Consider the following 23,821-nt stretch of genomic DNA (forward strand, 5'->3'; position numbering starts at 1 on the left):
GAAAAGCACCAGTGGCTCCAGTGTCCAAAGGCGCTATCACTGGATTCCCAAAAATCAAAACAGAGGAGTGACAGGACTGATAAAGTCAACAAAAACATTGGAAACACTCAGTGTTCCCAGTTAACCCAGACAGATGAAGCTTCACAAATTATTGCACAAAGCATTGAGCTTGCCAGCTTGTCTGAAAAATAAATAAAGAGCTGGTATACAATTCAGTCCAAATTTACTTCAGGTATAACTTTCAACTGAAAAGTGAAAATTATTTCCAATATGCCTCTGATTTGTTTAGACTTCCTTTGTTGAGATAAGATAAATAAATATCTTTGCTTACAAAATAATGAAACAGAAGGAAACTGAGAAAAAATGCTAAGAATAAATAAGACTGACAAAATGAAAAATTAAGAAAGAGAACTTCTTTAAAGAAACACCAGAATGTCTCAGTGATATATCAGATAAACTAGCTGTTTGAGAAAGGTTAAAAGACATCAGTTTATTAACATAGCCGATTTTATTTTCTCATTCCAGAAGAATTCCAAACCTGTATCTTAGCAATGGCACTGAATCTGTTTTTCTGAAAAATCACAAATCAGACTTTTCCTTTCCCCCTCCTCTGCCCCGTGGAGCTCTGGGTGACACAGGATGGCCAGAGGTGAAGTTCAAAGGGACATTTTCCCTTTTTATCAAGACAGGCCAATCATCCCATCTGTCGTGCTTTGCTGTCCTGCTGAACGTGGATTTATTCCTGTTGGGTTGCATCTCCCTTGTTTAAACCCACAATTTTCCAGTAATGACCATTTCCCAAATGGTTTAATCCATGTCAGAAGTATTTGGGGAAGAGCTGACTAAAAGCCGCTGCCTGATGACATCGGCGTTCTCGCAGGGCTGTGATGTGGTTATCACTGCTCATGGCCATGTGTTCAGCATTACAGACTCTAAACAGGTGCAGGAATGCTTTATGAACAAAGGTCTAAAGGTTAAAAGCAAAAAACCCCACAGTTATCCTATTTTATGTTCTCCCCTTGTACTACAAAGAGGTTGAAAACAGTTAATGGTTCCCCCGGACCCTTTTGTACAGCACCATTTCTCTGTTAATACATTCACATTCTATAAATGAAAAAGACTTTATTCCTAATTGAGCTTCACAAACAAAATAAGATGAAAACACATTTAAGTTTTCTCGTTAATAGCACACACATGGTGATTGTGAAACACTGTCTGTAACCTTTCCAGTTCAAACCAGCCCACAGTCGAGCACCATTAGCAGAAAGTCCTGGGTTTTTTACTGTGTGGCTTAGAGGATTTTTCCACTGAACTAGCAAAGTATTAACTGGGTATTTTATGTAGCTCCTTGGCATGCATTCCTGTTTATTTAATTCGAAAATATTGTTTAAATGACAACACTGTGCTTTCAATTTATTTATTTCTTGGGCTATTTTCACATCTTATGAAACCTTGCCTCATCCTGAGGCACTGGTGGTTTGAACATTGTCACTACAGAGGAACAGGCAACAGCAGAGCAGAGAAAGTGAAAGGCACGTGGATTGTGCAGCTGCTTGTTTGAGCATTGAGTGAGGCAGCCAGGTAGCACCACAAAACATCTCATACACATCCTTTTATTAACAACTGAAGCAGCTGCCAACCAATTGTACCCTCCTCTGTATCTCTGCTAAAGATGTTTTCTGAATTGTCATGGAAGTAACTTTAGGGCAGTTCCAATCCATGTGTCCTTATAAGACACCAAGGAAATGAAAGAATGTTTTCCTGCTGTGCTGATGATGCCCTTTCCTCCCCAACTCAGATAATATTTGGGGTACTTTGTGGGTTTAGGTCCTTCTGGATAGTAGGGAACTATGTACATTGTCTCAATTTTCTAAGAGCATATGGCTGAATTCAGAAATTTTGAAGACAGAGCAGAGTGCTGGATTTGGTTTTTTGTTGTTTTTTTATGAATGGTTGGTTTGGTTTGGGGTTCTATTAATCATTTTCCTAATGCACCTTGATTTTCCTTTTCTGCCCATTAATTCACTGTCTTTCAAACAAAGAAACATGTTAAATAAAATGAGCAGCTTGTGACAAAATATCTCAGGCAGTCGACTTCCTTAAAGCATGAAAAAGGTGAAAATGACCACAAAATTTTACTTTTACACATATTCAAAGCAAAAAACCATGGTGTGAGAAAATTAGACAGACAAGCTTGGACAGCAATCTCAGGAATTCACAAAGTTACAAAGAAGTAAAATAAAACCCTGTATGACCAAAAGAGGATTTGAGCTCAATGAACCAAATACAGAAATAATGCAGATCCTATCAGAAATAAGGTCAAAATCTGCTAATTTTGAGAGGTATATAGAAAGCAAATAAAAGTCTTCACTAAATCAAAGGTTTCACTGCCTCTATTAATTTGGAAAATTCCTAGAATTCAAACTCTCCACTAAAACTTCTTTCAAAGGACCGGTAAATATGTTCAGAAAGTCTTTTTTATTCCCTAAGTAATTGGGAAATCCATGAAGTATTTAATGACAAGCCCTGTCACTTCAGCAGATTTCTCTTCCATGAGGTTTTCTGCTACAATAACTTCCTTGTTAATGCCCAATTTCCAAGGAAAAGGATCCTACCTCTTTCTCCTGCGTGCGAAGCAGTGCCTGGTGGTACCGAGAGCGGCTGCTCTGCCCAAGATCAATTTTAGGTGTCATCTATTGAGGAAAAAGTTCAAAAAAACCAATGAAGTCAAAACCAGTAAATCCAAGTACAATCAATACTGACCAGTGATTAAAAATAACATCAGAGGTTTGTTTGCCCTTGGTTTACCAAGGTTTTCCAAGAGGTTTGTTTGAAATATCAAGGGAATTGAAATACCTACCACAGTCATTGGCACCCGTTTTTCTCGCAGGTATCTGGGGTTTTCTAACTGAAAAACAAGGCAGAGAAAATTCAGCAGGTCAACAATGTCTGACTTAGTCCAAGACACCACAACTAAACCATACTTTTAGCACAGGAACTGCATCACTCAAAGAACCACAGATGCTTTAAACATGCTTTAAATCTTACAGAACATGCTTTAAATCTTATAGAAATAAGAAATCTTCCTAAAAGATCATTTGGTTGGAAATCTACTCAGGAATTTTGATAATGTAAATGGATCCAAAATTGTACTTTTTCCCTCCCAACTCTTGTGGTTGCAAAAATTCCATCAGTGCATATCATAAAATATTTGGCAGCTACATACATAAGTTTATGCAAAAGATTTCCAACTTTATTGCCTAAATTCTCATTGAAATCAGTATAGAGCTACAATATATTTACAGATTGTACTGATTAAAATCTAGTGCCTTTGAAAAATTACAGTTGGGTGCATTGAAACTATAGCCACACATGTAAGTTATAGAGACAAAACATAAGGAAATAATTCATTAACATGGCTGTATAATTAAAACAGCTCTCTTAATCACTATTTTTAAGAACCGGAGACAAAGCATTGTTCCCAACCCACTTCCTCTATCAGACAGCTCTATCTTTCTCATTTTCTCAGATGATGAGGCTCAAACATCACATCACAGAGAAAGCAGAATGCCCAAAAAAAAGCTTTCAAGGGTATAATCTTGTAAAATGTGGCAGTGAGATCTGGAATATGAATGAGATTGCAATACACATTAAAAAAAAAAAAGAAAAGTTGCAGGATTAGGTTGATCTACGAGGCATGGCAAATATATCAAATGCTTGCACTTTCTGCAGTAGCATGAAATAAATTTGTGTGTTGAATTTATCAGTGGAAAAGAGGCTTAATCCCTCTGAAATTTCAATTTGATACAGTATTATTCATTTCCTGTCCCAAAAGGTGATGTAGGATTTCTGTGTGGCGTTGAGTTGTCATATTTCACCCAGAAGTCGTTGGAGACACATTTAAGACAAACATTCAAGTTTCAATGAATGGTGTTATCCAGAATTTTAATGCATTAGCTGAAAGCATCAGGAAACCAATAATTTAACAATAACCTAGTAATTGTCAGGGAGTTTACTAAAACAATTACACTCAACTTTCCTTCACACAAAGTGTCCCGTGCCGGCAGTTAAATCCATGGGCAGCCACCAGGGAATGAAGGATGCACCCACTGACACAAAAAAGAGGAATTTTGGACACAGAGGAGACTGTGAGGAAAGGAATACAGGAGTGGCATCAGCCTGGAGCACCAACCACGGGAGATCCAGCAGAGGGGAAGGAAAAGCAAATCAAGAGAGAGGGAAATAAACAGTACAGAAATCCCAAACTCGAAAAATTTTGGAGGATTTTCTTTGTCCTACACATTTGTACCTGCAATAGGATTTTCCACCTACATTTTACTGGTATTCTGTTCCTCCTCCCACCTCAATTTGGCCACTTCCCCACCCAGCCCACACTGCTGATCATCCCCAGGGCTGAAGGTCTTTGCCAGAAGCTCAAGGCACTCCCCAGTCTGGCATCAGGGGGAGCAGTGGAAGCCCTGACCAATACCTGGTGGAACCTGCAGAAGGCTGCAGAGCCACATTTCAAAGGCTTCACGATTTCCCAAAGCCCTGTCTCTCATGCAGAATCACCCTTTACTTTGGCTTTTTTAAAGCAATATAAAAAGTAATATAAAAATTGTTGTAAATATTTACAATTAATTAAAATCCTTTATCTGCCCATGACATTCAGCTGTTTGCAGCCTTCACTTCAAAACCATCTGAAAAGCTAAGGTACATCCTACTTGTTTATGGGAAAGAAGGAAAATGTGTCTCTAATACTTTGTAGGGCCCAAGTCTTGCATTTTTTGATTTTGTAACAGCAGCCATATGTGCTTTGAAGTTAAATGTTCCCACTTTGTTACTTGTTGTGGATTATATCCACTTAAACTGATCTGTAAACATTTAATGCCTCAACATTCATTCTTTTCATGCTGGTCTTCTGCAAAACTTCTTGTTCTCCAAATTAAACCACATTAAAGAGGGAATATCACAATAAAGAATGCCCCAAAAAAGAAAAAAAAAAGTCTGTATTTATGAGAAACATGCAAATTTAAAAATAATAAGCAAAAGGTCAAAGACAAGCCAAAATACATATGTATGAAACTGAAGGACTGCCATGAGAAGAGCAGTAAATCACATGCTTTTTTAAGAGTATGAACCAAATAAATGTCATCATGAAAGACATCTTTATTTGAACTAGAACTGAACTCTAATTTGTAAATACCACTTCTTAACAGAAATGGTATTTTGAATGTCTTTGTAGAAAGATTTTGGATTCCCCTGCTCTATTAGGCAGTCTGACAAGAAATCATGTTTCAATTTGTGGGGAGTGCAATGGTCACCTTCTCCTTCTCCTAAACCAGAGCTGTGAAGGTGTTGGGTGATCAGATCCCCGTGAAGAAATCCCCATCACCTAACAGAGATAATCTATTTCATTAAAATATATATATTTTCTTAAATGGAAAAAAAGTATGGAGAAATGTACTTAAAAATAAAATTCCAAAACTGCATTTCAGGCAAATTTGTAACTTCAGTATTTTCAATTTCTATTTATTTTAACAACACCTGAAGTAGTCAAAACTAAATATTTATGAGTTATACAATTTTAAAGCTATCAATGCAAGTAATAATTGAAGCACTGACAAAAGTTGAAATGCTTTCCCCCAAAAGTGCAGGAAAAGCACAGTTTTGAGCTCTAAGTACTTCCACAAGTCTCATCCTCATCAATTACATTCCAACCATCAGGCTGAAAATATTGGCCAGTCCAGAAATTCCCACCAAAGCTTTGCTCTTTTGCTCAGTAAATACCACAACAATGACAACACTGAAGTCATGGCTCCAAACTACCCCTCCAAAGTCCTGTTCCACTCTTTGGAAGATGTTTATCCAGGGATGGGTACCTCCAATAATGCCCAACTTCAGCCCGTGTCAGTCCACTCACAGAATATTGCAAATATTAAGATTCAGGGAATAAAACCCCCACACTTGCATCTGCAGGCTCGTTGCACATTCCCCCCTAAGCTTCATCAAAGACAAAATGGGATTGTTTTCAAAACAAGGATGGCAAAAACACACATGAAAGAGTTAAGAACACTTAAGACTTTGAAATGGTAAACAACTAAACTGAACCTTGCCCTAAATTCTTACTTTAATCTACCAAACCCAGCCAGCCAGCATGTTCCCTACAGAAATAACTGCTGAGTAGCTTCAGGAAATTTGAGTAAGGACATTCTTATCTAACATCATAATTTGTAGGGAAGTTCACTTTAATGCTGCTGTTGCAGTCTTAGTGGAAGGACATTAAAGCAGATGAAGGCTGTTTGTCAGCATGGAAGTTAGATTTATTTTTTGAAGTCTCAACACCACTTGGAGCTCACTGTGGGAAAGTTTTCCCAGCACTGCTGCCCTGCAAGGCCACAACATATACAGTAGGTATGTTTATAGTAAGCAGCCAGACTGAGAAACCAAACAAAAGATAATCAAATGGCTTGTGCAGAAATGGTTGAGCTTAACTAGACTGGAAAGACACAGGCAGATGTGAGCCAAGCACACAGAGCAGGCACAGCATCCACTGCTGCTGCAGCCGCCCAGGAATTCCCAACACTCCGTCCACTTAACCCTGTGTTATAACACTTTGCTCCAAGGAAGGAGAGCAGAGCACAGCCACCAACCACAGAATTTCTTTGCTCTCAGTCTTCTCAGACCTCTCCTAGGCAATAACATTTCCCAGGACAAGTTTTTCTGGTCTAGACTGAGCGTCCAGTCAGTCCCACATCGCTGCTGGGAAAAGCGAAAGAGTTAATTCTTGTCCTGGCTGAATTCCAGTGATGAAAAATCGTGTTCTCCCTGATTAAAAAGCCCTTTGCTGTTTCCCCAGGGTGCAATCTCTTTGTGTGCTTTCCACCTAAAATGATGTGCTGAATTTCCTGGGATGTTTGAAAGAGAGGCTTTGTCACCCCTAAAACTGGCTACAATTTGGTGACAAATGAAACTGCACCACAGGCATCATGAGAGAGAGAAAGGTGAGGTAAGAATTTGCAGGGGTTTAATTCATTGCTGTTTATTTATGTAACTTTATTTTTTTAATCCAAAAATTATGTTTGTCTACAATCTAAAAAGCTCAGGTAAAGAAGAAAAAAAATTTAAAAAAAAGCAATTTAATTTCATTACCCAACGAGGTTTCTTCCCTGACACTACACATCCGTCACAATATTTAATTATTTCTGAGACATAAACAGGAGACAGTCACCTTCCCTTCAGTTATGAAGTGCACTACAGCTGCAACAATAAGCAGAAATTTACTGACAGCTGTTAATGAAATAAGAACACAGAATCACAGAAAAGTCTGGGCTGGAAGGGACCTTAAAGTTCTTCTCATTCCCCTAGCCCAGGTTACTTTTATTATACTCCAGGATGGCTGGAGACTGACAAAGAAAGTTCAAAGTAACAACATGACCAAAGATTGCTGCTATTTATTTGTCTCAGCTCCTGCTTCTGAAACTTTTCCCTTCAAACAGCCACACAAAAGGATTTCTGCTTTTCTACGTGGCAAATGCAGCTTCAAGGCATGAACACCTGATAAAGGACAGTCCCCACATCAGTTTAGATAAGAGTCAACACAGGCTAGGAAAAACACATTTTATAATGTATGGAAAATGAGTGTAAATTAGTATTCCATGTACAAACGGCAAATTTATCACAATCAAAACTCAACTTTTTTTTTCAAACATTTACTGATGCCTGATTGGAATATAAAGAACTTGAATCATAAAATGTTTGATAGGGATAATCAGGAATGCTGCAAGAAAAAGGGGAAAATTCTTTTATTACTCACAAAAAGTAACAATATCAGCAAAGTAACACAGCAGATTTTACTTCTCCTGTAGAAAATGTTATTATTAAGAACAAATATCTGAAGCCTCCAGATTTGACCTCTCAGCTTAGCAGAAAACTCATAAAAACATTTCCCAAATGTTTCCACAGCATTTTTAATAAAAATGTTTTTTAAAATCTCAATTACTGATGTGGGTATATCATAAAAACTGAACACACATCCAGAATGTAACCTTAAAAATACAAGAGCTTTGAAGAAGCGGAAATTTAAAATATATTAAAGAAGGAGACTGAAAGATAACAGTAAAAATACATTAACAATTTCTAACTGGTCATTTCAATCCAAGCTGGAGCAGTGAAGGCTCAGCAGCACCTCACAGCTGGAAGACACCAGGGCTGTCTCCCCAATGTGTGTAACTAGCTGGGGATTTGCAGATTCTTGGATAAAAGCATGGTCTCCATATAAACTTGCCTGAAATACTCACAGCTTCCTAAAATAACAGATTCTTACGGACAAAAATTCTTGGATAACCAAAAAAAAAACCCAAGGAAAGTTTCAAAAGCTTTTCAAGACAACTGTTCTGCAGCCCAGGCAGCTCAAAGTGAAAGCCACTCTGTATCTCCTTTCCTATCTTCCCCACTACTGAAGTATTTTTTGGGTCAAGGGTCTTCTGTATCTCAGGTGGGATCACTGTAAATTAAGTTTCCCAAATGGTGTGCAGCTGGGAGTAGCAATTAAAGGACAGCAAGATGCTCCCATGGCAATTTAAATGCTTGCAAATAACAGCAGCCACATCTGACACTCAAACCTTACAGATTCCAAGGGATCACTTAGTGGGTTTTTTTATTTTTAGCACTGACATATTCTTTAAGTGTGACACTCCACTTAAAACTTCCTGACCCTTTCAGAACCCACTGGAGGCCGTGATCCACAGCAGGGAAATTCTGCTCAGCACAACCTCTCGCAGACCTCTCCTTTACAACCTCCAATCCCCTTTGTCAGGTAACTCCCAACAAGTCTTATCAGGCAATCAAAGTCTCTCATGAGCGACTTCTTTAATTACCATCCCTGGAGAGGAGACTTGAAAAACTGATTTATGTGCCACGGTAGCCAATTTGTTATCCAAGGGAGCTCCTGTATCAGCAGAGGATCATCACAGTTTAATAACCAGCCATTATCAGCACAACATGATTGCAAACTGGAATTTCAATTAGGAAAAGAAATAAAATACAAATAAAATGACTGAGATAAGAGATAAGCAGGTAGGCAGATTGACACTGATATAAAAATGCAGGATATAAAGAGATCCTTTGTCAGCATCAGTTGGTGTAATTTGTGAAATGGTCATGAGCAAGTTTTCCCCCTTAAAGCAGCTTTAAAAGCTCAAGGTATTACAGCTTTCTGGTCATATTTTCAATGGATAAATACAGCCCAAATATTCAAAATCTGCAAATGATTGCGCCTTTGTTTCAGGCACCTGTACAATGCTGACACTTTCACCCATCTCCACCCTCAGCCTGGAAAAAGCATGAGGAACACCAAGAAGGACAGAAAACCATTAATATTCTCTGTTATCATTTCTGATTGCACTGAAGAGAACTTGGCCATCCATGAAAACCTGGAGTGTAATAGGCAAGATTTTTAAATGCTGTCATATCCCTCTGGATTGACAATAGTAGAGGAAGAATAAGAATCATTTGGCAGCTGATTAAAATGACAACATGAAAATATGTGATCATTTTTCAAAAAACAAGGCTGAACTATTTTGTTAAACTCGCTCTAATCACTCCTAACTTTGGCTGCAACTCTGTGAGCTTTCAACCTGTGAGAATAAGCCAAAATAAGGAAGAAAAGAAAGAAGAAACCTCCCTGTTAAAATCACAGTGATCTTAACAAAACTAAATTGCTATACGGATATTAATTCCAATGAAATAGGTTGAAGATTTGATGGTACAAGTGAAAGGGTTGCAAAAAAGACAAAACAACACAATAGAAAAAAATACATTAAAATACATCTATAGAGAAGAGGTACTTCATTGTCTCCTTAGAACTGTCATGGACTAATACCACAGAAAATACAACCAAAGAAATAAAGCCTTATAACACTAATAAATTTGAATTATTAGAAGGGAAAGAAAGAGGTGAACACACAGAAAAACCTCCTGAACACTTTCAAAAGGAGGCACACTGATGAAAAAAAATTGAGTTGTATTAATGGCTTACAAATTCTTCTTTGGTTAAAAAAAATAAACACAGAAAGCCAAACTCTTCTTTCATTTATACAAGTATAAATAAAAAATAATGTTACAGAGTCATCAAGAATTAGTCTGAATTTCTACCAGAGTAAGATTCTTGGTTTTGACCAAGAGCCATTGTTTGGCCTGATTTATGAGTAGCCATATTAAATGTGTGAAGATTATTATTACTTACATTTTCAATGTTTTCTTCTCATACATTCATAAATAACCTTTCCAATCCTTAGCAATTAACTTCCATATGAAATTTTGCTGGCTAAGCTCAGAAAGCAAACTACATTACTGAGAAGTTCCCACTGCAAGTTAATAAATAAGGAAAGTATTCAGTTTATTTTACCCCAAGATTCCAACTATTGAGTCGTGCTTCGAGGTCATCATCATCCAATGAAAAGTCCCTTTTGTGTTGATCATCCTGGAACATAAAAAAGTCAAAGAAAATATCAGAACTGTTGGAAATTGGTTTTTTTAATTTAAAATTAAACTTTTCATTGACTTGGCCATAGCTACACTGCACTTGCTAATAGTGTCACAATACTTCTGACAGTTTTCACCTCAACAGCTCAGATTCCAGAGGATACTGGGCTGAGAAAGCAGTTCAGAGGATAAATCAGCCTTGCTCTGCACTTTAATGTTCTTCACTTATTTCCAAAGCAATGGTCTCCTTTGCAGAGGGTGAATTTACTAAAAGACCCAAAATACTCCATTTTCATATTCATCACCACAGTGCCTTTTCTGGGGCTCATCCAGAATTCAGCGATCACCTGACCAGCCTCCAAATAAAAAAGCAGATTTAAAACTGAAAGGAAACCACAGCAAGGCAGGGATGGATGTCAGAGCAGAGGACAGAGCAGCTGCTGCCCAGCTCAAGGCTCCCCTGATTTCCAGCACCCAGCCAGGGTTGGTTATTGCTGCTCCAGGAAATTGCCTCTCAGAAGAAAGGTTTTTCCTGTGGGATAACAACAACTACCAACATTTAATGGATCTAATGGGAAAAGCTGGTACAGAACATTTTCCTTGGCCCAGGTATTTAAAAAACAACACTGAAGCCTGAATTACTTTGTCTCATGAAGTGAGGTTTGTGTATGGGCCTGCCAGCACCTTTTCTTTAAATCTCATTTGTCACAAGCATCCAGTGAGCAGAGCTTGGGCTGCTGTTAATTGACACTTGGTTGAGGCAGCTCTTGATGTTTCTTAATGTTTCTAAAAGTCTCCCTGCTCCTCTACCTGGGCCTGAACCATGCCAGAACATCTGTGAAATCCCAGAATATCCCTGAGAATGGAACAAGGTATTGTTTGTTCCAGCCAGCCAAACATTATCAAACTGGCAAAGCAAGAGAGGATTGTTTCATTTAAAGGCCCTTTTAGAGCTGTAATCACAGGAGAATCCAGTATATGGAGCTGAAGAACAAAGAAGTGCAGTGATTTGTCTAACACTGACCTGGAAGCTGCAGCAGAGCCAGCAATAACAACAACAAAAAATATTAAAAATAAACAAACCAAAGCAGCAAAACTCCCCTACGAAACTTTAAAGCCCCAAATCCAGGTTTCAACTGAAGAATATAATTTTTTTTACAATAACTCTTCCATAAGGAATATTTCCTGAAGTAAAATAAACAGGAAACCAATAAGGAGACATGCAGTAAAGCCAGCATGTGGTTTTATTTTTAATGATGGCATTCCTGTATTTAAATTACATTTGTATACATACAATCAACACACACATAAATACATTCACAGCAATCAGAGCCTAGAGCACAGACACTGATTTTTGCCCACTGAGCACCTGTAACCTGCCCTGATAAACCATCCCCTTGCTAATCCTCTATTCCAGATGCACAGCAGAACACAAATTTCCTCAGAAAGGAGCTTCCAGTTTATCCTATTTGCACTTCATGTCCTCATAAATCCTCAGCTGTGCCCAGCTGCAATCTTCCTAAACTCTTCCTCTGATAGAATCAAAAATGAAGCGTGGGCAGAGCTGGAGGAACAAACAGGAAATTCAGTGTTCACAGAGGGGTGAGGGCTGCTCTAGGTGTGGTGAAGGACACTGCAAGGCCACAGAGCACATTTTGGAAGGTAAACAGCACATTTCTGGGTATCACACATTTGTCAGGAATAACTGTCAGTGCAAAGCTTGCAATTATATAAACAACATCATTGAATATGTTGGACTAAAAGGGTTTCAGACAAAGCCTGCTCAATGCCCTTTCATCAGTCAAAATGCTCGTTGTGGAAAGTCTGATGAAACAAACTGTCCAAAATTCACTCCTTCAGAGGTCAACCATCACTGAACAGAGCCAGAGGCATCTATGCAGCTTTCTTTAATCTGTTATTGCAAAATACAAGATGATGTCAATGCAGGCACGTTGCCAAGCCCGGGGAAAACAATGCAGCAGACACTGAACACACAACACTAAACAGAGGTCAAGCATTAGGATGAACTCAGCATCCTACAAGAAATTCTTTTCCCCTGCACTGCAAAGGACAGAATTTGATGAGCTTTAGTCCTCCCTTGTTGGAACCCTGGTTACTGAGAATCTTAGGCTTTCTGTGCTGCCAGGCACTGACCCCCAGGAGAACACTGCATTGACCTGAGGTGTGGAGAAGCTTCCAAAATGGAATGATGGAACTGGGATTGTGGGTGTGGAGTTTGAATAGAAGTGTGTGATATCACAGGGTGGAAAACTCAGAGTTTAACGGTTCAGAATACAGTAATATATGTAAAACAAGATGGAGGTTTTGGGGTGGAAGTTGCTCCTTCTTCTTCACTTTCTTCTCCATGGGTTTGGATGGTTTTGTGTAATTGGATAAAAATCCACGTTGTGGGCATGGGTGGTTGGTTATCGGGTCAAAAGTAAAAATAATTTAGGTGTAATTTCTTAATTGGACAGTTTATCCTTAAAAGGCCTTGTAGAGACAGATGGGGCTCCATTTTTAGTTTGTTAGAGTGAAGTGCTGCAGAACTCAGGGTTTGTGAGACTGTGACATAGATCAGAACTGATAAACATCTAAGTCCCAACAAGAAACACCCTCCAGCACATTTAATCCTGACCCTGGCAAAAAGAAGAAAAAAGCTCAACATTCCCTATCACTCCCTCCCAAATGTCTGCACCTTTACACAGGGATCATGACCCACACAGCTGGAAAGAACAGCTTTACAGGGATATATAAAAGGAACTCAGGGAAAGCAGAGCTTTAGGACAAAAAGGAGAAGCATCTTACAGACAGTGACGTGCCTAGGTCATCTTCATCTGTCCGGTGAGGAGAGCTCAGACAACAACGGGATAATACGGATGGCTTCTCATTGAGTCCTTCCCTGTTATTAACGACAGGAGGAAGCAGAAAGAGAGAAATTCATTTTCAGCAACTTTTGGCATACAAAGGATGTTAATCACAGAATAGAATCGGCTAAAATATACACAAGAAAATAACTGTCAAGATGGAAAGATCAAAAAAAAAGGAGAAAAAAGAGAAAAATTTAGTGTTAAAGGCAAATAAAAGCCTTAAGTGCTCCATTAAAAAACCACCACCATAAAACCCCACACCAAAAAACCCACTAGAAATATTGTGTACATGACAGTACATTAAAAAGTGTTCTTTGTTTTCTTTTACTACATGACCCAACGTCTCCCAAAGGATTTCGGGATAAATCCAAGCTAAGGAGAAGGCTGACCTAAGAGAATGCTTTTGAAACAATATTGCTAAGAATATGAAACAACATAAGATGGAGTCCAGTGACTCAGAGAAGAAAGAGGAATTAAGGAGATGGTTGGTTGCACCATAGGGGAGACTTTTAAGACCAAAAAAATAGGTTAGAACAAGGTAAATGATCCTATAACACACAAAGGGCCAGAATGACACACACAGCTCTGTACAAAGGCAGTGGCTTGAAAGGCCAAGGTGGAGAGCAACAAGTCCTGGTTTCATTTCAGTTCTGTTTTATGGACTAAAGTGGAATTTATGGGGGATGATAAAGAAATGCCCACAAGACAGGACACAAGCACAGCATGACCAAGTGCTCTGTCCAGCAGAGGGATTTTCTGGAAAGGCTTTTGTTGTAAATAAAGCACTTGAGCAAAGGGAAATGCAGAGCAGCAGACAGGTGAAGAGAATTGTCACTTATGCACCTGGTCACAGACATTTTTCAGCCACAGAACAGGGGAAAAAAGAACAAAATAAAGTAGGAGTTCTAAGCATTTATTAGATGGGTTGATACAGCAAAAGATCCAAAACAGTAGTGAAACACCCTTCAGCACATACTCCACTGTCAGCTCCACAGGTATTAAGGTAATTAAAAACTCCTGTTAGTCCTTCACCTTCCTGTGACTGGCCATATTATATTAAAGTCAAATCAGACCATTCAATACCTCCCTTCCTTTCCATCTGGCAGCAAATGAGATGGCTGCTATGCCAAAAAGACACTGAGATGAATGAAGTGTTTATGAACAGAACAACAACTGTTGGATGTACAATATAAACCAGTCACTTCTAGGGAGACAAACAAAAAGTTTTCACGAAGCAAAGGGCCCCAGCTTTCATCAGAACAGCAGGGAACAGAGAAATACAACAACTGGGAGCCTACCTTCCCTTCCAGCACCAATAAATCCCATATAAACAACATGTATGGATGCACAATAACAATTACAAAGCAGTAAATAGTTTAGATAAGCAAAGTCTTAGGGGTAAAAAAGATCAAAAGGAATATGATAACACAATGACTGCCTCTTGCATTTCTTACCAAGATTTCATTTGACACAAAATTACCTTTAATTAAAGGGAGATAAATCTTTGCCTGTGAGTAAATCTGCTCTTTCATCAGATTTCCTTTCTGAGTAATACTCAGGTTACCTAACAATGCAATGAAGTTCCAATTGTTAAAACTGAGAGAAAACAGAATTCATGCCCTCGTCATTCAGAGATTTGGGAATATCAACAAATACACAAGGCAACCCAAGCTACCTGTAATATTTGCAAATTCACCAAAGGGAGGACAAAAGCCTAGATACATTCTAAGTTCTGTATTTGCTCTGTTGAAGAGGAACTAAAAAAGGAAGCTCCTTTACTTGATTGTATAAGCAGAATTTGAAAAGATTGCTAAGGATGAACACAATTTTGCTCATATCCAGTATGTACCATCTGTCCATTACCTTTTCCAGCCTCCTGCTAATACAAGTCAGCTTGCAAAAAGCACAAGATTAATTCTTTTTCCTCCCACTGCAGGTGAGTGAAGGATGAGCAGAGTTTTGACATCAACCTGTGACCTCCTGCTTCAGCCCAAGCAGGGAGCTGGCATGGGAGGAGGCAGCAAATTGCTGCTAATAAAGGAGATTAGTAAATATTCCTTCTAGGAACAAAGAGAGGGAAATTCACTGATTCCTCCTGGTCCAGCATGACAACACACCAACCTTTAACAATGTTTTCAGGCACACTTTATAAACATAGAATAGAATTTTCCTACAGGGTCAGAAAGCCCAGGTTTCTGTTCAAACCCATCTAAACATTTCTCAAACCAACCCTCTCACATTTCAAAATAAAGCCACACCTTTCCAGTCCCAGCTAGTTGGATTTATTCATCAACACCCCAGTTTGCAGGTAAGGTTTATATATCTAAGGCTTTCATTTAGGCAGAAAAACAACTTCATATGGAAAAGTCAAAATTGTCCAACACAGAATTATCTGTATTGCAAGATAAAAATCACTATGAAAAGAATTTCTGTTTGTTTGGGTCTTTGAAAGGAGAGAATCTTGAGATAAAGAACATCAAGCAGTTACTCAAAGATGTCTCACTGACATTATCTATTTTGCCCTGAGAAAATGTTGTAGGAACTGAGTCATGGCTGGAATGCAAAATTTTCATCCAGCTACACAAATTCCATGCCCATGGATGCAGTTTCCCAGTGCACATTCAGAGGAGAGACAAATACAGTGGAACTCGGTCACCATCTGCTGGCTCTCCCGACAAACTGCACATCCACAAAATATTTAATATATTCCAGTTTTACCTGCACTGATTGCTCATCCAAAATTGTAAATACAAAGAAAACCAGGATCTATATGTTGGATATAGGTAATATTTTAACATGGTCACATTTAAGTAAATATTAAATATGTAAATATTTTGTATTTTTCAAAACACAACAGCTGAAATATTTTCCTTCAGTATTTTTCTGCAAAACTCACAGGAAAATTAAGTTTCTTATTGCAGTGAAAATTAATTTATGTAATCTACAGAACTATCAAAATTTTCCAACACAAATTCAGATTTCCTTAGACACAGCCCCACTCTTGGTCCAAGCATCCACTGGCAGAGTTGTGCCTGTACACCTGATTTTTAATTCCTTTAAACCAGTAACATTATTCAATTACATTTACTTGCTTTTCCTGGCATGGAATAATTTGCAATGCAGGTCTCCAGAGAACTCAGCAGAATCTTGGGGAGCACTCTCCAATGCAGATATTGATTCATTCCCACAGGATAGAAGGGGAAAAGTGAAATAAAGCTTCACTATACAAAAAAAAAAAAACCTTTAGGAACTTTGCCAGGCCAAGCTGAATCTTAGGTTCAGACATAGAGTGGGAAAAGACATAAAATTCCCAGTATTCTACTATAAACCAGGTAGAAAAGAGAGAAAAACTATGGCAAAGGGAGGGAATAGGTGGAACTGCACCTCAGCTTTTCTCCAGCAGGGACCAACCCCAGTAGGATGAAGAGGGAGGAATATGCAAATCCCACCCCAGCTGACAGCACAAGTCAGGAATTCAGAGTAATTAGGTGTATTTTTGTACCAAAAATATGGCCTTGTAGAGGTATCAGTTTGGTAAATTTGGCCTAACAGGGGAGAGTTGTGCTGACACTTTTATTGCTTCTGACACCCAGTGATACTTTGACTTGGTGATGCTGCTCCCAGGGACAGACACAACCAGGCCAGGTATCCTGACATGGCACAACAGTAACAAAAATTCTTCCAAGGTCTCAAAAAACACTTCTAAAACATGATACATTCCTTGTTTTCATAATGTCAAATCTATTTTCTTTTTTAATTAAGGGTATCTGAACAGCTCCTCCTAACAATTTTCTGTATCTATCTGAAACTAAACTTGAAAATGTGTTTCTAACACAATGAAATGAAACCAGAATCATTCCTTTTCCAGTGAATTCTCTGTATCACCAAGCCCAAATCAGTAATATCATAACTCAGCTGGAAATTCTCCATTGTCTGCCTCTGGTTCTTAAACCACAAGTCTGTTATCAAAACCACAGGTTGTTATCAGAGTATGAATTCAAGCAACCAGAAGAGCCCCTAATCCTCAAGAGAAGGAGGTACAGAGATCTCAGACATAAGAGTAACTTTTAAAATGATTGTTAGAATTACACACATTTAATGGATACAGAAGAGTTTCACGATACTCAATATTCATGTGATTTAACTTGCAAGCATCCATCTGTCACTTATCCAAATCACTGCTGGAAAACTAAAAACATGATTGAAAAATGATGATAAACAGCATAAACATCAGTGTGCCTACAAGAGAACAGCTAATGGCGGCCACTTATAAAAGACGTAAGTGAAGGCGTGAAAAAAGCATTGAACTTCAGAAACTAAACTTGAAAATATATTTCTAACACAATGAAATGAAACCAGAAGCAGAGCAAACACTTCCTCTTGTACAGTACCTACTGAGCTTTGACTAATATTCACTCCATGTCTAAGGGTGCTTCCTTCACCAAGGATTTCAGAGAGGTTAAACATTAATGAGACTTTAAAAGAAGCAAACAAGAGGAAATTCCATCCATTACTGAAATGCAGAAGACACATAAAGAAAAAAAAGGAACACAGATCTTGATGATCAGCATGAAGTTGCACTATGTAAGAAAATCCAGAAAGGAAATACTTAAGAACAGTAGGTTACACTAGAATTTACCTAAGATTCCCACAAATTAGGACAGAATAGAGTTGAAGTTTTCCAAGTGTCCAAATGACCAGCTTGTCACTCCTTCAATACTGCAGGGACATCTTTCTAAGCCAACAGGAAAACAAGCCTCAATAACGACACATTTCACCCTTTTTCGCTGCTGTAAACAGTTCTACTCTCAGCTGACTGGGACTGAGGATGCAGTTTAAGCTCACTGGCTGCTGCAAATCAAAAACCTAAATCTCGCTCAGCAAAACTTACTTATCTGCAAGGAGCCACTATTCCATTTCCTCTAAAAAAACCTGTGAGCAACAGTCATAGAACAACCTCTAAATCTACCATCTGTATGCTTGTTTATATTTCTAATCTACAGGGAAAAAAAGCCATTAAAAACTATTTGATGAACCAGCTGCTTTCAGCATCATGGCCTTAGACTACAGATGTAAGCTTTGATTTTCCATGTTAAGTGTCTGGAACTGAAAGGAGGAGGAGAACAAGAGGAAGAGAAAGAGGATAGGGGGATGGGACGTGGAAGGAGATGTAAAGAAGTCAGAGAATAATGAAGAAAAGCAAGAAGAGAGTTCTAGAAGTTCTCATTACATTGAAGCTGTTACCAGAGTTTCTGTCTATAAAGCACAAACACTGATGGTGAGTCCATGAGGGAGTGCCATAAACTCATCCAAACTGAGCCATCCAGAGCTTACAGCTATTAAATACAAATCAAACACTGCTAAAGCAAGGACAGAAACCTTACCCATGTGCAGGAGCTGTTGCTGAAGAGGAGTCCTCCACAGAGGATACATTACTGTCGTGTTTTCCCAGGTCTCCTAAAGTCCACTCAGATAAGCAGTCAGAGTGGCTGTTCCGAAGTCTTGGTGAACTTGGTTCATCAAAATAAACTGACTAGAATGAGAACAAATGCAAAATCAACAGGAGAATACATTTACACAGATACATTCTTTACAGCCTTAATGTCATTTCTTGCAGGACTCTCTGCAGTACAATCATTCCTTTTCCAGTGAGGTCAGTGAGGTGTGCACATGTTCCCAACCCATGGGAAATCATGGCAACAGTGTAAATATTTTCCAATACTTCTTACAGGATGGGTAATTCTAGCAAAAATTGGCAGTTATCTCACTGAAGCTGATGTCAAGGGTAGACACAGCATATTCAGCTCTTCAGAAAACAAACTGCAACTTTAATGATGTCTGTGTGAGTTCCATAGTATTCTCAGGCTACTGAAGTCACCACCTTTAAGAACAATTTTCCTTTCACAAGAGCTATCTACTGATGAGGACAAAAGAAAGCCTCAAGAGCCTTTATTACATTTTACCAAAGAACTAGAAAAAGATTACCTTTCTGTTCCTTCAAACACCTGTTCTCATAAGCCTTCTAACCAGAATTTTGAAAATACAAGTCTCAAAAGGTTTTGCCCAGCATCAATTACAAGAAATGCCTTTATTTATCACACAAGTTCACTCAACCCACTCAGAACCATTTGTCACATTTGTGCCAAATCTAAGATGGAAGAGCAATTCCAGGGTACATTTTAGCAAGTTTGTCTTGTAAAGAAATGACACTCACCATGTAGGCAGGCAAAGTTTTCAGCATTCCTTCCTCTGGTTTCTGGCTGAAGGGACCATTCAGAACTCCTCTCTGCAGCATGTGGAGCAGCAGTTTTGCATACAAGTTTCGATTCTCCCTTCCCACTATTCCTATGCCTGCTGCAGAAGGTTTGCAGAGTTTTTTAATCCATAGTGAGCATCTTTTTCTTTCTGAAAATATAGATATATGTGGTCACCATGCATTTTCAGAGCAAATCAAACACATGCAGAAAACAGAAGCCATCACTGTCACCAATTTTGTATGTTTCTCCCTTCTACACCAAAGTTAAAAAAAAACAAACTCCCAAATGACCAAACCAAATAAATGGTTGAATAGTTAGGAAAAAAAAGTCTTTAACAATGGTTCAAATTTACATATTGCAAAAACATTTTCTATAAATTCATATTTACCAGAAGTTTACATGATTTTTGTAAACATGGAATTGGAAATCTCAGGAACTCTGCACTCACTGCAAGAACTGCCATAAACTACAACTCACAGCTTGCACGAGCATTAATACTTTAAATACACAAAAAATCCTCATCTATTAAAAAAATAAATCTCTATTTACACAAAATTTGCTATCAGATAAGGAAATTATTCATTTCAGTTAAATGTTTACACATAAAGGTCTTAATTTGTAGGGTTTGTACCTTTAATAATAACAAGCTTGTTGTAAAAATTAGATTTATGCAACATCATTTATTAATTGATGTTCCTATTATTACACATTCCTGAACAAATGTTAACAACTTTATAATTAAAAAATATTTGCTATCTCAGAAACAATGCCCTTTAAAAGCTTTTAGTTTCTACTGAACTAGGTTTTTAAAGACAGATGTTAATGTATTGTAAATGTGCAAAAGCACATTTACATCATGAAAACAAGACAGATAAGGTCAAACAATTGCAGCAGGTACCTCAAACATCCAACTTTAGAAGTTGTGCAAACCCCCATCAAAACTGTACATTGTAATGTCAGAGGTGAAGCGACTGGTTAAATTAATTGCACATAATAATTATCAGCCCCTAGGGCTTTGTTATTAGTGTTTAAATGCACATTTTACCATCTGTACCTGAACTATGCTGCAGGTTAAGGACATAGGGCTTCATAGCCACAACACAGCGATCTAACTCCGCATCCAGTTTTTCCTTTATTTCATCTTCATTGCTCATTTTGAAAGCACACAAAGAACCTGCAAAATTAATGCCATTGGTGTAGAAAATGTCACGTACTGTCTTACATCAGTCTCTCTTCATCTTAGGCCACACAAAGATGTGCTTGAACAATACAGGAAGTGAAACTAGATGTGTTATGTTGAAATAAACACAAACCTAAGACAGACTCTTTGAAAATAACAGGTTCTCGGTGTAATCTACAAGAATGTGCTTGTTTGGGTTTGAAACTGAATAGCCAACCACACAATAAATATATTCATTACACCCAATTTGTACAAAACACCTCAAGGCGTTTTGTGTGATACCGCATTCCTAACTCGGTATTCTTTAGAATTGGAGGGTTTGGGTTTTTTTTTTTTTAAAGAAGAGTGGGGAGAAAGGAGGGAAAACAGCAAGCAGAGCGATAGTTACAAGTAACAGAACCAGAAAGCTGTCAGGACTGTTTTCCAGGAGGCAGCACCGCACAGAGCAGCGCTCTTCGCTCCCGCGCCGCTCGTTCCCCAGCTGAGCCGGACCTTTCCTGGCACACTCCAGCACTGAACGCGTCCCAGCTGAGCCGGACCTTTCCTGGCACACTCCAGCACTGAACGCGTCCCAGCTGAGCCGGACCTTTCCTGGCACACTCCAGCACTGAAGGCGCTCACACCCCGGCCCGCCCCAGGGCCCTTCGCTCAGCCCCGTCCCCGGCCGTGCCCCCGGCCGTGTCCCGGCCCGGGCCGCACACCAGTGTCCCCGGCAGCCCTCCCTGCCCCGCCGGGCCCCGCGGGCCCTGCCCCGTTACCTCGGGGGGCTGCGGGTCGCGGCCGCGGTGGGGGGAGGCGGCGGCCGCGGCCGAACGTTCAAACCGGCCCCGCTCCCGGCGGCCCCGGCCCGCGCGTTTCCGTTTCCGCGGTGACCGGGGCTGGCCCGGCCCGGCCCGGGCGGCCTCAGGCGGGGGATGGAGGCTGCGAGCACGGCCCGCAGGGGCTGGGGGGTTGTTGAAAGGGGAAGGCTCTCGGGATTGAGGAGCGCGAGGAAGGTGCTGGTGGGGCACCGCGGAAACGCAGTCACAGCTCTGAGAGGCGCTGGGCTCTCCCCTCTGGGGACCGGAGACAGGAGCCAGGGCACGGCTGGAGCTGTGCCAGGGTAGGGTTAGGTTGGATTTTAAAAAGTTCTTCCAGCAGAGGGTGCTGGGCACTGCCCAGGCTCCTCAGGGAATGGGCACGGCCCCGAGGCTGCCGGAGCTCCAGAGCATTTGGACAGCGCTGCAGAGATGCCCAGGGTGGGGTTGTTGGGGGTCTGTGCAGGGCCAGGGGCTGGACTCGGTGATCTTTCCTGCTCAGGATATTCTGTGATTCCTGCCCGAAGTGATGAATGTCACCACAGCCCAGCAGTGCGGTCACGGCTACACCCAGTGCTCTCCCCAGATTCCCTTTGTAGATAGTTATGGATCCGCTCAGACACGCACGGAAAACGCCTCAGGAGTCCCCAGCAGAGCCTCGGGGAGCTGCGGGCTGTCCTAGGGTGATGTTATCATGCTTGTATCCCCAGTCGTCTGTTCTTTTTATGATCGATGTTATGTTCTGGGCCTTCAAGACTGGCTCTGAAGTCTTGTTTTTGTTTTGTTATCAGCGTGCTCCCCCACAACTGGCGGGACGCAGAGACAGGGCAGTACATAGTGCGGCTTTTGCTTGGCTTTCGCTTTGCTCTGGCTCTTGCTTCTGCTTTGCTCCTGCTTTGCTCTTGCTTTTTTGCTTTTCCTTGTTAGTTAGTTTAGCTAGGCAGTCCGAATTTTCCCTAGACTGTCTTTCTTTCCCTTTCTTGGAACGACTTGAGCCTGCTCCGGACTGGGACCTGGGAAACACCGAGAGTTTGCACCTTGTGGCAACTGCTTCCAGCGCCTGAGGGACCGATAACAGAGCGACCACCCCAGGAGAGACTTTCTGAATTTGTCATCTTTTTCAGAGTGGTGAAAGAGTGTTGTCATCCGGTATTGTTCATTTTGTGTGCTGGGGGTGTTTTCCCTGTTAAATAAACAGGTTCTTTCCACTTCTCTCAGAGGAATCCTTCCCGAACCGGCTGTGGGGAGGGGCCGTGTGGGTTTGCTTTCTGGAGGGGCCCCTTTGGAGGTTTTCTCCAAAATTTGCCCTAAACCAGGACAGGGGCAGAAACGAGAGATCGCAGAATCACAGAATCACACAAGGTTGGAAGGGACCTTCAAGATCATCCCTTCAAGATCATCGAGTCCAACCCATTCCCTGATACCTCAACTAAACCCTGGCCCCCAGTGCCACATCCAGGCTTTGTTAAACACACCCAGGGACGGTGACTGCACCACCTCCCCGGGCAGACCACTCCGTACTTTTATCACTCTTTCCATTAAAAAAATGCCGAGTGCAAAGTCCTGTCCTGGGTTTGGCCGATCCCAGCACAAATCCGGGCTGGGCGGGGAATGGATGGAGGGCCCTTCTGGGGAAGGACTCGGGTGTTGATGGGTGAGGAGCTCAGCATGCCCTGGCCATGTTCCCCAGCTCTGATCCCCAGGGTGGGCAGCAGGGGAGCGGTTCTGCCTCTGGCCCTCAGCTGAGACCCCACCTGCAGAGCTGCCCCAGCCCTGGGCCAGCACAGGAGGGAGCTGGAGCTGCTGGAGAGAGCCCAGAGGAGGCACCGGGATGACCCCAGGGCTGGAGCCAGGCTGGTGGTGCTCACCTGGAGAGGAGAAGGATCCAGGGAGAGCTCAGAGCCCCTTGCAGGGCCCAAAGGGGCTCCAGGAGAGCTGCAGAGGGACTGGGGACAAAGGGAATGGAGGGACAGGACCCAGGGAATGGATTCAAACTGCCTGAGGGCAGGGATGGACGGGACATTGGGAATTAGGAATTGTTCCCTGGGAGGGTGGGCAGGCCCTTGCACAGCTCTGGCTGCCCCTGGATCCCTGGCAGTGCCCAAGGCCAGGCTGGACGGCTTGGAGCAGCCTGGGACAGTGAAATGTGTCCCTGCCCATGGCTGGAGGGTGGCACTGGATGGGCTTTAAGGTCTCTTCCAACTCAATTCTACAGTCTGTGCTATGAATTTC

General features: G+C 40.7%; 1 protein-coding gene across 8 annotated transcripts in view; it reads right to left on the bottom strand.

Moving 5' to 3' along the window:
* CEP112 (centrosomal protein 112) overlaps window positions 1-21,646 on the bottom strand; it is a 159,484-nt gene extending 137,838 nt beyond the window's left edge. For 4 of the 8 annotated variants that reach the window (XM_064395729.1, XM_064395728.1, XM_064395730.1 and 1 more), the window contains exons 1-8: window positions 21,551-21,646; window positions 20,667-20,786; window positions 19,570-19,760; window positions 18,740-18,888; window positions 13,294-13,387; window positions 10,409-10,483; window positions 2,861-2,908; window positions 2,616-2,693 (exon numbers count right to left, since the gene is read on the bottom strand). In XM_064395729.1, coding sequence (XP_064251799.1) covers window positions 2,616-2,693; window positions 2,861-2,908; window positions 10,409-10,483; window positions 13,294-13,387; window positions 18,740-18,888; window positions 19,570-19,760; window positions 20,667-20,766 — 735 coding nt within the window. In that variant the 5' untranslated portion in view covers window positions 20,767-20,786; window positions 21,551-21,646. Of the gene's footprint in view, window positions 1-2,615; window positions 2,694-2,860; window positions 2,909-10,408; window positions 10,484-13,293; window positions 13,388-18,739; window positions 18,889-19,569; window positions 19,761-20,666; window positions 20,787-21,180; window positions 21,333-21,550 lie in introns of those variants that run through there. The other 4 variants (XM_064395727.1, XM_064395724.1, XM_064395725.1 and 1 more) reach the window with 3 other exon arrangements.
* Window positions 21,647-23,821: the final 2,175 nt, after the last annotated feature.

Source organism: Passer domesticus, chromosome 20 (assembly GCF_036417665.1).
Source record: "Passer domesticus isolate bPasDom1 chromosome 20, bPasDom1.hap1, whole genome shotgun sequence".
Classification (NCBI taxonomy): domain Eukaryota; kingdom Metazoa; phylum Chordata; class Aves; order Passeriformes; family Passeridae; genus Passer; species Passer domesticus.